General features: G+C 42.1%; 1 protein-coding gene across 1 annotated transcript in view; it reads left to right on the top strand.

The window, feature by feature from the left end:
- Positions 1–14,317, top strand: part of NSMCE2 (NSE2 (MMS21) homolog, SMC5-SMC6 complex SUMO ligase) — a 295,700-nt gene that overhangs the window by 17,513 nt on the left and 263,870 nt on the right. The window contains exon 2 of the mRNA XM_060201567.1: positions 7,853–8,023. Coding sequence (XP_060057550.1) covers positions 7,867–8,023 — 157 coding nt within the window. The 5' untranslated portion in view covers positions 7,853–7,866. The remainder of the gene's footprint in view (positions 1–7,852; positions 8,024–14,317) is intronic.

Here is a 14,317-nt window from a genome sequence, read left to right as displayed (position 1 = left end):
GCAAGCCATGGAAGCAAGTTTACAGTATATACACTATCAGAAAAAAGGTTAAAAGAGTCTGGTACAGCTTTTAATGCAAGAAAGACAGCATAAAGTTCTTTGTATTGTGGAGAGTTATCAGGAAGTTCAATAAAGAGAGATGCGGGACATTGTTTGTCGGGGTAATATATAACGGCAGCTGCTCCCTTTTTCCCACTGTCCATAAATATTATAGGAGCAGATGGGATGGGTTCACGAGAGAAGAGTTTAGGTACTAGTAGAGGCAAAAGGGGTAGAGATGCTGTCAATTTATTAGAAGGAAAACGATGATCTAATTGCCCTGGGTAACCCATCAGGCTTACAGCAAACAGAGAGTGGTGACGCATAAGCCACTCTATATCTGTCAAAGAAAAAGGGGTAATAATTGAATGTGGCTCCCGCCCAAATATTTGTAAGGCGCGGCTGCGTCCAAGCTGAATTATGGCCACGAGGGCATCAATTTCAGTAAGAGGCCTCGGAGCTCCCCCCACTGGTGTATGGAGCCACTCAAGAATCCCGTGGGGCTGACTTAGAGCCCCGACCACAGTAGGGGAAGAGTTAAAAACCAAAAGGCTAACTGGATAGGAAGGGGAGAATCTAACAATATGCATATCTTGCAAGGCCTGGTTAACTCTCTCCAGTGCCAATGAGGCTTCGGGAGTCAGTGTTCGCCTTGAAGAAGGCTGTTTGTCCCCTTTTAACAGATCAAACAGCAGCTGAAGGCAACTAGTGGGAAGTGACAAATATTGCCTAAGCCAATTCAAATTACCGAGAAAACTTTGCAAGGAAGCAAGAGTAAGATTAGAAGGGAAAATAACACAAGGTTTCAAAGGACAAACCTTAGTTAAAGAAATTTCTGAACCCAAGAAGGAAATTGGAGAAATTAGTTGTACCTTTTCGGGGGCCACATTAAGGCCATTCTGTTTCAAGGTGGGGATAAGAAAATCATGTAAAGCAGAGAGATCTGTGTCTATTTTTCCCCATATCAAAATGTCATCCATGTAATGAAAAACTTCAAGTCCTTTATGAATATATGAAAGAAGAGCAGCTTTAACAGCTTCTTGTCATATTGTGGGGCTATTGGCCATGCCCTGAGGCAATACCACCCATTCAAATCTATCAGCAGGGCTGTCATTATTAATAGAAGGAACAGAAAAAGCAAACCGCTTACAATCTTGTGGGTGGAGGGGAATGGAGAAAAAGCAATCTTGAATATCAATTTCTATAATTGGGATTCCTGCAGGAATTGCAGAAGCGAGAGACAAGCCTCTCTGGGGGGCTCCCCAGACCTGCATTGTTTTGTTAATTGCGCGGAGGTCTTGGAGGAGGCACCACTTTCCCGAGCGTTTTTTAATTACAAAAACGGGGGAGTTCCATGGGCTTCAGGAATGGCGAATGTGTCCTAAAGACAGTTGTTCCTGAACAAGTTCTTTTAAGATTTTTAGTTTTTCCCCTGGCAAGGGCCACTGCTCCACCCAGACGGGATCATCAGAAAGCCAGTCTAGGTGGGGGGGTTTGTGACGAACAGTGACATTTAGAATTGGGGGTGCTGGTAAGATGTTGTTTTCGCTGGGCTGGCTTCATGGGCGGGTAACAGACGACCAGGGACTCATGGTTGAGCTGTAGGCAGTATCTCTTTATTCATGCAGGACGCAGCACAATCTAAGACGAGCTAAGTTAAACTCAAAGTACAGTACTGTCAAACTCACAATGCTGTCTTTATATATACTTGCCAAGTAAGGTGGAAACAGGATGTGACATAGAGAGGGTGGAGAGAAAAGTGACTGGTGAAAATCAGAGTGTGACAAAGAGGGGGCAGATTAGGTGAGAATCCTATCACTGAACCACAAATGCCCTGGAGGGAGGGTGGAACTTGTTAACAGTGGTTATGTAAATAGAATGAAGTGGTTATGTAAATAGAATAGTGTTAAGCAGGGGGGATTTAAACCAAATGAAACAGAAGGGGTCTCATGCATACCAACAATTCCCCCTTTCTTTTTAACTAATGGCCATTGTGGGGTGAACAGAAACCTATATCGTACAGGCATTTTCAAAAGAACTGGCATAAGACATGGAAAACAAAATAGGCGAGCAGCAATAACCAGTGTGATGCCAAGGGGAGCTTTTCTTGCCTCAAAGGGCAAGGCATAGCAGGCGAAATGGCATTTCTTGCCTCTGGGAATGCTTCATGCCTCTGGGGGCATCTCTTGCCTCAAAGGGCGTTTCCTGCCTCTGTGGGCATCTCTTGCCTCTTGGGGCGCTTCATGCCTCTGTGGGCATAACCTAATAAGGAGGGGGAGTTTTCTGCCTCTGGGGAAGAGCCTGCAGGCGAGGGGACATGGTCTATAAAGTCTCAAGGCAATTGACTGAAGTTAGTCTTTGAGAAACACAGCAGCGTGTACCAGTAAGTCCGATGGAAGTGTCAGTTCAAAGTAGATGACCACGGAAGAAAATGCCAAGGGATGAAAAGCTGCATGTCTGTCTCGATGGGGAATGTCGGCCACCAGAATTCTGCTTTTCTGTAGAGAGTGATCTTTGGAGTCTGTGAATCTGTTTCTTCAGGACGTGCCAGGTCACATCATTGGTTTCCGGGGGCGATGTCAGAGAACAGGGTCCAAATGGATTTCCAGAAATTCTATTTGAGTAGATGCTTTTTCATGTGAAGACTTGACAGCTGAAATTCACTTACTTGTCAAACAAAACTTGTAGCAGATTAGAAGTTTACTATAATTGATAACTCCATTATAATTGGAAGTCCTTTCTAGTATGATTTTAAGGTTGTTTAAACAGTTTAAACTCAATAAAATGTGGAAAGGTAAACAGAACCACGGTTAAAAGCCTCAGGCATGAGAATCCCGCATGTGGATCCCGCAGCTGCCGTTCATTTACTGGCATGTCTTGTGGCTCTGGCACAGCCAGAATCACTGGCGCGGGCGATATTGTCTGTTGTGCCAAGGGCGGCGGCATTTGTGGGAGCAGTATGGGTTGCGGCAGTGGCGGCAATGAAGCCGTGGGTGCCTCTGACTGTGCACTGGGTGCAGCCGGCGGTGACTGACATGGTGGCTGAATCTGAGGTGCCTGTGCCTTTGGGGAACTGGCTCTGTTACTGCCCAAGGCGGTGATAAAGGCAAAAATAATGCTTGTGGTCCAGGGGGAAACACCGGAGATGGTGGCCTGTGCAGGGAAGGGCAGGGGTATCTGAGGAGGAGGCGGAGGTGGAGAGGAAGGTGCAGGGAATGGCGGAGGGAGAGATGGAAACTGTGGAACAGATTATTCAGATTCTGCCCTTTCTGGTGGAGAAAAAAGCTTAGACTTAGCCAAGAGAGCAACCTGATCCCTTAATTCCTGAATAGCAGTCTCAAGGCTAGCCTCTTTTTTAGTATCTGATCCTTTCTCTTCTTTTAAGACTTGCATTGGGGGTGCCGGAGTGTCCCTGCCCTCCAGCGACTTGGCTGAGGGAGAGTTGTCCCTTTTCTCTGGTTCCTTAGCAGACGCTGCGCACTGTTTTAATGCAGCAATGATTGCCAGGAACTGAACATCTAGCTCTCTTAATCCTTCAGCTTCTTCCTTGCGGTCTAAATATGCCACACAGGCCCATGACTCCCGGTCATAGATATGCTCTTTAGTAAACCAGGGGGCTACATGAATCACGACATTCCAAAATCGTAGGGCCTGTTTCTTTGATAGCTTTAACGCTCTGGTAGCTAACAAGTCTCGAAAGCCCTTAATTGGAGGTTCCTCCTGGGTTGAAAAAAAATCCCCATGTCTGTTTAACTCAGAAATTCAGTGAGGGTCTAGAGCAAACGTTACAAAAGTTGGATAGGAGGAAAGATTAGGTCAGACCCGTTAAAATTCAATGGGGGAAGAATACTCAGTTTCTCAGAGCCTGGCCAGGGTTCTGTTCCACTGAGGTTCTCCCTCTGTATCCTCTCCACGAGCTTCCCTGGAGTGTGAAAAGATAGGGAGAAGGAGCAAAAGATCACAGGGGCTCAAACGAGAGCCTTGGGGTTACCTTTCCAACGTGCTTCACTATATCTTCTTGATTTCCTGAAGCCACGATTCCGATCCTCTTTAGTTGGCCGGCGTTTTCAACTGGGTGAAGCACATGATGCCTGATGGGCTGATTTTTTCTCTTGAGGTCAGGAAATTCTGCCCCACGCTCTGGGCGCCAGATTTCGGGTTATCTCTCTCCCTCTCTGGCAGGGTGGTTTCCAGGGGTAAGGTAACGGGCTGGTTCTTTCTCGCTCATAACAGGGGTGACACGAAGTAAAAGACACCAGGGGACTCTTAGCGTGCTTAGAATCTGAGTCCTAGAATCCCAGAATCCTAGAGTCCGTTTATTAGCAAAGTGGACATGAGTTAAATAGAAAAGCAATGAAGTTAATTATTGTTGAAATATGACAGAAATTACAGGTTTCTTAACAGTCAGCATGCCCCTAAGGTAGGGGGCTGGTATGACAGGAATTGATGAGATACAAGACAGTTATTCTCCATGACACAAGCAACTTAATTATCCAAAGGTATTTGAGAGAATTATAGGGGTTAAACCTGTAGGGTGAGACAGAAAGAAGATGGATATCAAAAGGCCATATAGTTTGGAATTTCTCTTGTCTGGGGTCTGAGGTGTGTGATGAAGTGTGTGATAAGGTGTGTTCTTCTGTGATCAGAAGGTGACTTTGAATAAGTGAATATGTGGCCATGTGGCCTGCAGTTAGTGGAGGGAAGTATTGGAGTTACTGTAGGCCTGAGAGTCAAGAAGGAAAGAACCAAGTCTGAGCTTCCCCCCTTATGCTCACCTCAGTTGAGAGAGACTTAGCAAGAGGTTATCTTCTCAGACCTCCATCCAAGGATGGGGGTGGTTCTCCCTAAGCTCTATCAGGCTTACACATGGTCCCAACAATGAACCCCTGAAAACATACCTAAAATAGACTGTAGCTTCTTACCATCCTATTCTCATCTGCTCTATTCCTACACTCTGGTTCATTTTGTCCTGCCTTTCAGCCACCAAGTTGCAGATGCTACTATGATTCCATCCTGAACTTCCTGGGTAGACAACCTCACCAGTGTGTCCAGGACCCTCACCTCTCCAGAGCCCTGCTCCACTAGGGAAATATAGAAACAGCTGGGTATATGGACTGACCTGCTAATACCCATGTCCAGCAGAGAAGCAATTACAGAAGCCAGACCTCCCACCTTCTGTTCCCCAAAAAGAATTTTGGTTGGTACTCTCAGCTCTGAAACCCATTTCTATCAGGATCCAGAGAGACAAAAGACATTTAGAAGTAGTAATAAGTATTGGTGTGATTTAAAAAGGAAGGAAAGACAGGATCAAAAGGGGGGGGGGTTTGGTTAGATAGATAGATAGATAGATAGATAGGTAGATAGGTAGATACAGAAATAATAGTCAACCCATATCTATGGCCTTGGGAGAAATACTGCAGTTTCCAATGGAGGGAATGGGACACAAAACTCTGGTGGTGGGAATAGTGTCAAATTGTACCCCTATTATTTTGTAAATCACTGAAGAAAAAAATCTAGATGAAGGTATCTTTACGATGAGGGTAGTAAGTAAGACTTACAGTTGATAAGGAGAACTTACAGAGGAATCAGATTTTACTGAAACAGCATCTGGAATCTCACCAAGTTTATAAATCCTCTGGAATCCAAAGGAACTATACAGTATAATTTACAGTTTTCAGACATGATTATGAATTAGGTGTCATAGAAGTTAAAAATGAAAGGTTTTCACAATCTTCCTATGGTAAAATCTTTTAGTGTAACTATTTTCTCTTTAGAAAAATGTATCATATGGACACATGCATTTTTTCTTTATTTTTATATTACCGAATTACATGTCCATGGGTTTGAATCCACACCATTCCTACCACCAGAGTTCTGAATCTTCACTCTTCCCCACTGCAGTTACCCTAAGGTTGTCGACATGGGCCAACCGTCTTCTCTACAACTGTCTGTCCACATTTATAAGTCGTTACCCCTTATTTTTCTGATTCAATCTTCTCTTCCCTAAGTCACTCATAACATCGTAGCTATCGTCCTATGTCCCTCTCCTTTTCCTTCTCTCTCTCTGGGTGCTGATGGAGCTGAGTGTAGAGTCCTCTTATCTTCCTCCTGTCACTTCTCTCCTGCTGGGATTATGGATCAAGGCTGTTTATGGGGAGCAGAAGGGTAGGAGTTCTGGCTTCTATAGCTGCTTCTCCACTGAACATGGGCATTGGCAGGTGGATCCATACTCCCACCCTGTTTCTATCTTTCCCTAGTGGACCAGAGCTCTGGAGATGCAAGGTTCCAGGACACATGGGTGAGGTCATCTGCCCATAGAAGTCAGGGTGGAGTCATGGCAGCATCTGTAGCTTGGTGTTTAGATGGTGGACCTAAATTGAGACAAGATGGTTAATGAACAGGAACCAAAAAGTAGGATTAGAGTAGATAAGATTGAGGATTTTAGGGTAGAAGAAAGCTAGGAGAACCATTTTAGACAAACGTGCATTTTTCCTACGTAATATTTTAGATTTTTAGGAACTGAATGCTTTGGAGAATCAAGGAATCTTTTGAAAGTGGGTGTTCTCTTTTAAAAAACAAAGAAAGGATGAGGGGAGCACATGCTGGGTTTGCTGGTTGAGTACATATATTACTCAAGGTCTGTTTTCAAACTCCTGGTAGGGGGAGAGCTTCTTGAGCATTGAAGCTATGCTGCAAGTCTTTCTCTCTCCACCTTCTCAATTACTCATGGCTATCTAAAATAAATAAAAAATATTAATAAACACATAAATAGAGTTGGGGACTGGGGAAATAGCACTATGGTTTATGCAGTAATCTTTCATGCTAGAGACACCAAAGGTATCAGGTTCAGGTTCGATCCCTGACACCACTATAAACCAGAGGCTGATACTTCTCTGGAAAAGCAAGCAAACAAGCATGCTGAGGAGATACACAGTCACACATGAGAAATTAGGTGGTAGAATGTTTTTTTCGAAGGGTTATGTTGTTTTTGATGGGGTAGGTTGTTTTCGCCGGGCTGGCTTCACGGGCGGGTAACAGACGACCAGGGACTCATGGTTGAGCTGTAGGCAGTATCTCTTTATTCATGCAGGACGCAGCACAATCTAAGACGAGCTAAGTTAAACTCAAAGTACAGTACTGTCAAACTCACAATGCTGTCTTTATATATACTTGCCAAGTAAGGTGGAAACAGGATGTGACATAGAGAGGGTGGAGAGAAAAGTGACTGGTGAAAATCAGAGTGTGACAAAGAGGGGGCAGATTAGGTGAGAATCCTATCACTGAACCACAAATGCCCTGGAGGGAGGGTGGAACTTGTTAACAGTGGTTATGTAAATAGAGTGAAGTGGTTATGTAAATAGAATAGTGTTAAGCAGGGGGGATTTAAACCAAATGAAACAGAAGGGGTCTCATGCATACCAACAGTAGAAACCTTTAAAATTGTTCTGGTGTGTCAGCAGCTGTGCTGTAAACCAGTAACACCCAGTTAAGGTGATTTGAGAAAAAACATGAAGACAGTCGCCTTTCCCACATGCACCGGTGTTGGTGGTTCTGATGCTGGCACAGATATATATTCTACCTACATTCAGGGATTTATGATATGTATATATACACTACATGTTTTATATACAATAAATGTATCTTTACCCCTCGAGTGGATATGGAATACATCAGTGTATACTTGTGTGGTACTTGGGGAATAGTGGGTTCATTCATATTGATGATTATAATTATTTTGCTTTCCTATGCAGTTACTATTTCTTGTGCATTTACTAGTCTAACTTGTAAATTTTGTTTGTGCTTGAAAACGTAGGTACTAATTTCAAGATGCCAGGGCGTTCCAGTTCAAATTCAGGTTCAACTGGCTTTATTTCATTCAGCGGTATTGAGTCTGCTCTTTCCTCCTTAAAAAACTTCCAATCCTGCATCAACTCTGGAATGGACACAGCTTCTAGTGTTGCTTTAGATCTTGTGGAGACTCAGAGTAAGTAACACTTTTTTCTTTTTAACTTAAAAAAATTTTTTTTTAATCATCTTTATTTATTGGATAGAGACAGCCAGAAATCAAGAGGGTGATAAGAGAGGGGGAGGGACAGAGACACCTGCAGCACTACTTCACCACTTGCAAAGCTTTCCCCCTGTAGCTGGGGACCGGGGGCTTGAACTCAGGTCCTTATGCATTGTAATACGTGTGCTCAACCAGGTGTGCCACCCCCTGGCCCCAACACTTTATTTCTGTTGTGTCTGCTTTGAGATGCACCCTGTGTTGTGGACCTTGCTCTAGAGCTGTGAGGTAGTGCTCACCTTCCAAGCAACTTTGAGACAAGCATTTCTTTCCTCTGGGCCATCTGCTTTCTCGCCTTGTCCTGCATACTAGATAGCAGTGTATTGATGGTGCAGCGTGAGTGCCTCCCTCGTGTGTGTTCATACAGTTACATGCCACTAGACACTGCGTTAGAATCCATGTGATGAGACATGAAGGTTGGACTATCGAATTAGCTCACCTGGATAGTGTGGCACTTTGCATTCTGCAGGAGCCCATGTTCGAGCCTGGCCCCCCACCACATGAAGGAAGCTTCAATACACGGTTCTTTTTCAGTCTCTGTCTGTCTGTCTCTATCTAAAACAGACAGACAGACAAAAGCCCAAAGCAAGAAGCCTTCTAACCTCAAGGAGCATGCAGTCAAGGTTCACAAATATGTCTGTGAACTATACTGTATAAAAGTAGACTATGGCAAAGTCATTTTCAAGTAATTCAATTGCATTTTGTTCACTCTTGATTATCCAGTAGTCTGAGCTTCTGCTAGGAATGCCAACAAAAAAAGACCCTGCCAAAATGTGAAAATGTCACCTTTGGGGTACTTGACCGGATTTTTTTCAATCAGAATGTCTAGAAAGATGTTACTTGACTTAAAAACAATTTTAATTAGAGTTGTTTTTATTTCATGTGATTTATAGAGGCAGGGGAAAGAGTCATTTCAATATCACTGTTTTTCAGAAACAGCAACAAGAATGTTGTGGGTAAAAGTCACTGGTTCTCAACAGTTTAACTGGAACATGCCTTGGTATAATTTTGCTTATTCTGTATGGTATTCTCTGATATTTATAGTTTTGATCAAATTTGGTAGAATTGCTGCTATTTCTTTAAGTACTTTTTCTGTTCTCTCTTTCCCTTCAACTTCAGGGAATCTAATTACATATATGCTAGATTGTTTGATGATGTCTCTAGGTCACTGAAGCCTGGTTGGTTCCTTGTCCTAGCTTTTGTTTCTCTGCAACTTCAAATGAAATAGTTTCTTTTACTGTGTGAGTTTGTTAGTCTTCTGTGGTATCTTAACAGTGAATTTCCAGTTTCAGATATTATGTTCTTAGCTTTAGAAGACTCAGAGAAACAAATCAAATCTTACTGCTTTAATTTTTATCTGAGAGAGAAAGCAAGCAACTAGAGCCCTGCTCAGTTCTGGCATTTGATGGTATCCAAGATGGAACCTGAGACTTTTAGGACCTCAGATATGCAAGTCCGATGTGCTCCCACTGTCTATCCCCTTTAAAAATATTTTTTATTCTGAAAATTAAAAACAATGTAGTGAGAGTTCTACTGTAGTCTACAATGGGGGGAATGGGACACGGAACTCTGGTGGTGGGAGCAGAGTGGGATTATACCCCTATTGTCTCATCGTTTCATAAATCAATATTAAATCACTATAAAGAAAGAAAAAGATGCAGTTTTGTTTCTATTTTTCTGTTCATTAGGTTCATATTTTCCTCTGTTATTTTGTTTTTTTCTTCTACCTTGGCTTCATTGAACTGAGTGCCTGCACAGTTCTGGTGTTGCTGGCAGACTCCCCTGCCAACTGCCCTCCCACCCCCCAGTGCAGGACAGAAAGAAGCAGAGGAGGGGAGAGACACCGTGTATTATCTCCCTGCTCCTGAAGTTTCCTTTTGTGTGGTGCCCTCATGTGGAGGCTGGGGATGGAACCTGGCTTCTCTCATGCAAGGAAGTGCACACTCCACTGGATGAGCTCCCTCCCTCCCATTTCTTGAATATTTGGGACATATTTATTACAGCTATTTTAACCGCTCAGCCCTTTAAATTTATTTTTATTATCTTTATTTATTGGACAGAGACAGGGAGGGAGGTGATAGGGAGAGAGACACCCGCAGCCCTGCTTCACCAGTCATAAAGCTTTTTCCCTGCAGGTGGGGAGCCTGTCAAGTTAATAATAATTTTAAAAAATAATAATTAAAAATGTTGCTAGTAATCTTTATCAGTGGAGAGCTCTCAGAGACTTTGCCTGTGTTATGTTAAAAACTGAGAAATATTGCACATATTACACATGTACAAACTATTAGGTTTCACTGTTGACTATAAACCATTAATCTTCCCAATAAAGGAAAAATAAAATAGACTTTATCCTACATACCCTTATTTCTGATGTACATTTGGTGATGACAGATACTTGGCTTTGAAAGGTACCTCTGAATAAAAGTAATAATAGAATATTAAAATGCTGGAACACAAACCTCCTGAGGTTTTTATTTTTAATTCATTTTAAAGGCTCTTATTTTAGCTACTAGTTCCATTTTGTTTTTGTTGTATCTTTTAAAGTTATAAATGTGCTTTGCTGTGAATACAGCATACTCTTATGTAGTTTACAAAGAAACTTAAATTTCTTTTTTAAGGTTCTTGCACTAAGGATGGGGCCTGCAGAGTTTTCCTGCAAGCAGTTAGACAGCAGGTATTTTTAGCTTTGCGAATGTTGGATAGTATGCCAGCTCCCCCTGGCTTCTGCTTAACCATATGCCTATATAGGGATAGATTTAATCCCATTCAAACCTTTGTCTATTTACATAAATCACTTTTACATTTACATAAAGCACTCCAGGGCATTGGTGGTTCAGTGATAGGATTCTCGCCTGCTCCGCCCCCTCCTTGTCACACTCTGATTTTCACCAGTCACTTTTCTCTCCACCCTCTATATCACATCCTGTTTGCACCCTACTTGGAGAGTATAAAAACAGCTGCTCTTCTGATTAAAGACACTTGGAAATTGCTTTCCGGCTCCTAGAGTTCCAGAGTGTACAAAGTTTTCTTGGAAATTTGAATTGGCTTAGGCAGTATCTTTATCTGCCTACGAGCTGCCTGCAACCACTAGTCGATCTGTTAAAAGGAAACAAACAGCCCTCCTCAAAGCGTATGTTAACCCCCGAAGCCTCCTTGGCACTGGAAAAAGTTAACCAGGCTCTCCAGGACATGCACCTCGTTTGGTTCTCCCCCTCCTCTCCAGTAAATCTTCTAATCTTTAACTCCACCCCCACGGTAGTGGGGGCATTGTGGCAGAACATGGCATTCTTGAATGGCTTCATACGCCAGTAGGCGGAGCTCCAAGACTCCTTACCGAGATTGATGCCTTAGCATTTATGGTTTGCCAAGGAAGAAACAGATCGGTTCAGGTCTTAGGAAGGGAACCAGATTCAATCATTCTTCCCTTTTCTCTCACAGATACAGAATGGCTCATACACCACCATTCTCGTTTTGCCATAAGTTTAATGGGTTTTCCAGGACAATTAGATAATCATTTTCCCTCTAATAATTTGATAGCTTCTTTACCTCTGTTGCCTCTACTAGTACTTAAACTTTTCTCTCGAGATCCCATCCCCTCTGCTCCTTCAGTGTTCACTGATGGTGGAAAAAAGGGAGCTGCTGCCCTTATATATTATCCAGACCAGCAATACCCCAAAACTCTCTTTACTGAACTTCCTGATAATTCCCCTCAGTACAAAGAACTTTATGCTGTTTTCCTTGCATTAATTGTTGTACCAGAATCCTTCAACCTTTTTTCTGACAGTGTGTATACTATTAACTTACTTCCATGGCTTGCTCGATCTTATGTAAGAATTGATGACAACCCACTTTCTCCTCTTTTAATTCAAATTGCCTCTATGCTCTGTTCTCGAACCCAACCACTGTATGTTCAGCACCTACGTTCCCACAGCCCTCTTCTTGGTCCCCTGTCTGAAGGGAATGCTGCAGCCGACCACCTTGCCTCCACAGGAATTTTCCTAACCTCTGTCTCTAATCCTGCTGACTTTCATTCCCTAACCCATGTTAATCTTAAAGGCCTTCGAGCTCGATTTCCTGATATTCCTCTGCCACAGTTAAAACGTATTCTTGCTACATGTTCCTCCTGTGCAGGTCTAATCAAAACACTTGCTATTCAAACTCTGGGGGTTAATCCTCAAGGTTTAAAAGCCAACGCTCTTTGGCAAATTGATGTTACCCACATACCCAACTTTGGCAAACAAAAATATGTGTTCGTCTGAATTGATACCTTCTCTAAGTTTATGTGGGCTACAGCTCAGACTGGAGAAAACTCAAAAAAGCTTATAAGCCATATGCTGACCTGTTTTGATGTAATGGGCTTACCTCTTCAACTTAAAACAGATAATGGACCTGCTTTTACCAGCAAACAACTTAAAGATTTTTTGTTCCCTCTGGAACATTGCTCATACTACAGGCATTCCGTATAATCCACAGGGACAAGGCATTGTTGAGAGGGCCCATAAAACTCTTAAGGCTCAATTAAATAAAGAAAAATGGGAAATGTACCCTCCCAATATCCATCTGGCAAAAGCTTTAACTACATTAAATCTCTTTAATATTTACAAAAACTCAGACCAACCTCCTATTATTCTTCATTGGCAAACACCACCCACCCTCCCAGCTATTAAAGCCAAATGGAAAGACCCACTTGATAAAATTTGGAAAGGACCTGACCCCCTGTTGACTATGGGGAGGGGTTTCGCTTGCATTTTTCCACAAAATTACTCCAAGCCTGTTTGAGTTCCTGCCCACCATGTCCAGCAATACCCACATGATGGCGCTGATATCCCTGAAGAACAAGAAACACTTCAAGAGGACTGGCTACAGGATGCACCCCAGGATCTATAATACAGCATGGCAGAATAAAAAAAAAATCTGATTCACGGAACTCTTCCCCCCCCCCAATGTCTTATGCTATGACTGGCCAGTTGTGTTTTTTGAGTGAGTGAGTGAGAAAAAAAATTGAGTGAGTTGAGTGACCAAAATTTTTGTACGACCCATTGTGCTCAGAGTACTCTGAAAGTTAACTGACTTTATATAAAATGGCTGGATGTAGCCATGGTTTCTGGAGACGTCCAGAAACAGTCCAAAAATTGTTCATTCCCCTTTTTGATTTCTTTTTTAAGTCTTGATATCAATATGAAATGTTTAGTCTTAAACTGTGAGTAAAGATGGTTCAACTATGACAGTAGATCTAAATTCACATTTGAAATGATATGTCTTATTTACAAGTTTTTCTTCTCCTGTGTGTTATAAACTATATGTTTAATATGTGTGTTTCAAGTTTGGTATACATTAACTTAACAGTTAAATTGTAACTTCGAAGCTACATTCTTACAAGAAGAGGTAAAATCAATTCATTAAAGTAACTGAGTGTTTAAGGTAAAACTCTAAATATTCAATGTGACAATTCATCATCTCCTAAGTTAAAATACAAATCCTCTATACAGGACATTTTTGGAGGCCCCCCAAAATGTCCTGTAAGCTATCTTGTGGAAATTAATCCACAACAAATTTGGCATCAATCTGATATTGTAAATGTACCAAAAAAAAAATTGTCACTAAAATGTGTTAACTCTAGTAACCTCAGTTTGCTTAAAAACCCAATGTAAAAATAGTTAAGAATCAATATATGTGACTTAAAATTCGGTATGAAAATTTTGCTATATAGAGACTGCTACATGAGGTCACATAAGATGACCTTTACACGAAATTATAAAGATACCTAAACCAATTATAATCATTGAGTTATCAATTGTAGTAAACTTCTAATTTGTTACAAAGTTTTTTCATAAGTAATTGACTACAGCTATGACAAGCCTTCGCATAAATAAGCATCTGCTCATATAGAATCCCCAGAAATCCATCTTGGACCCCTGACCTTTGACATCATCCACAATTACTGCCATCCCCCGAAACCCATGATGTGACCTGACACGATCTGGAGAACCTGATTCACAGACTCCAAAGGACAAGACTTTCCTACTGCCTTTCTCTCAACTATCGGTGTCTACTCTTCCTGCTTCTGTTTCACCCATCATATTTTGGCGGTTCCAAGTCACTCTCTACAGAGAAGAAAAGTTCCCGTGGCCGTCCTCCTCCATCAAGTTAGACGTGTGGCATTTATTTCTTGGCCGTTGACATTGTACTGATGCTTCTATAGAACTTGAAGCA

The sequence above is a fragment of the Erinaceus europaeus genome, chromosome 1 (genome assembly GCF_950295315.1).
Source record: "Erinaceus europaeus chromosome 1, mEriEur2.1, whole genome shotgun sequence".
In the NCBI taxonomy this organism is placed as follows: Eukaryota; Metazoa; Chordata; class Mammalia; order Eulipotyphla; family Erinaceidae; genus Erinaceus; species Erinaceus europaeus.
Note: the sequence above shows the minus strand (reverse complement) of the source record. Positions and strands in the feature narration are given on the sequence as shown.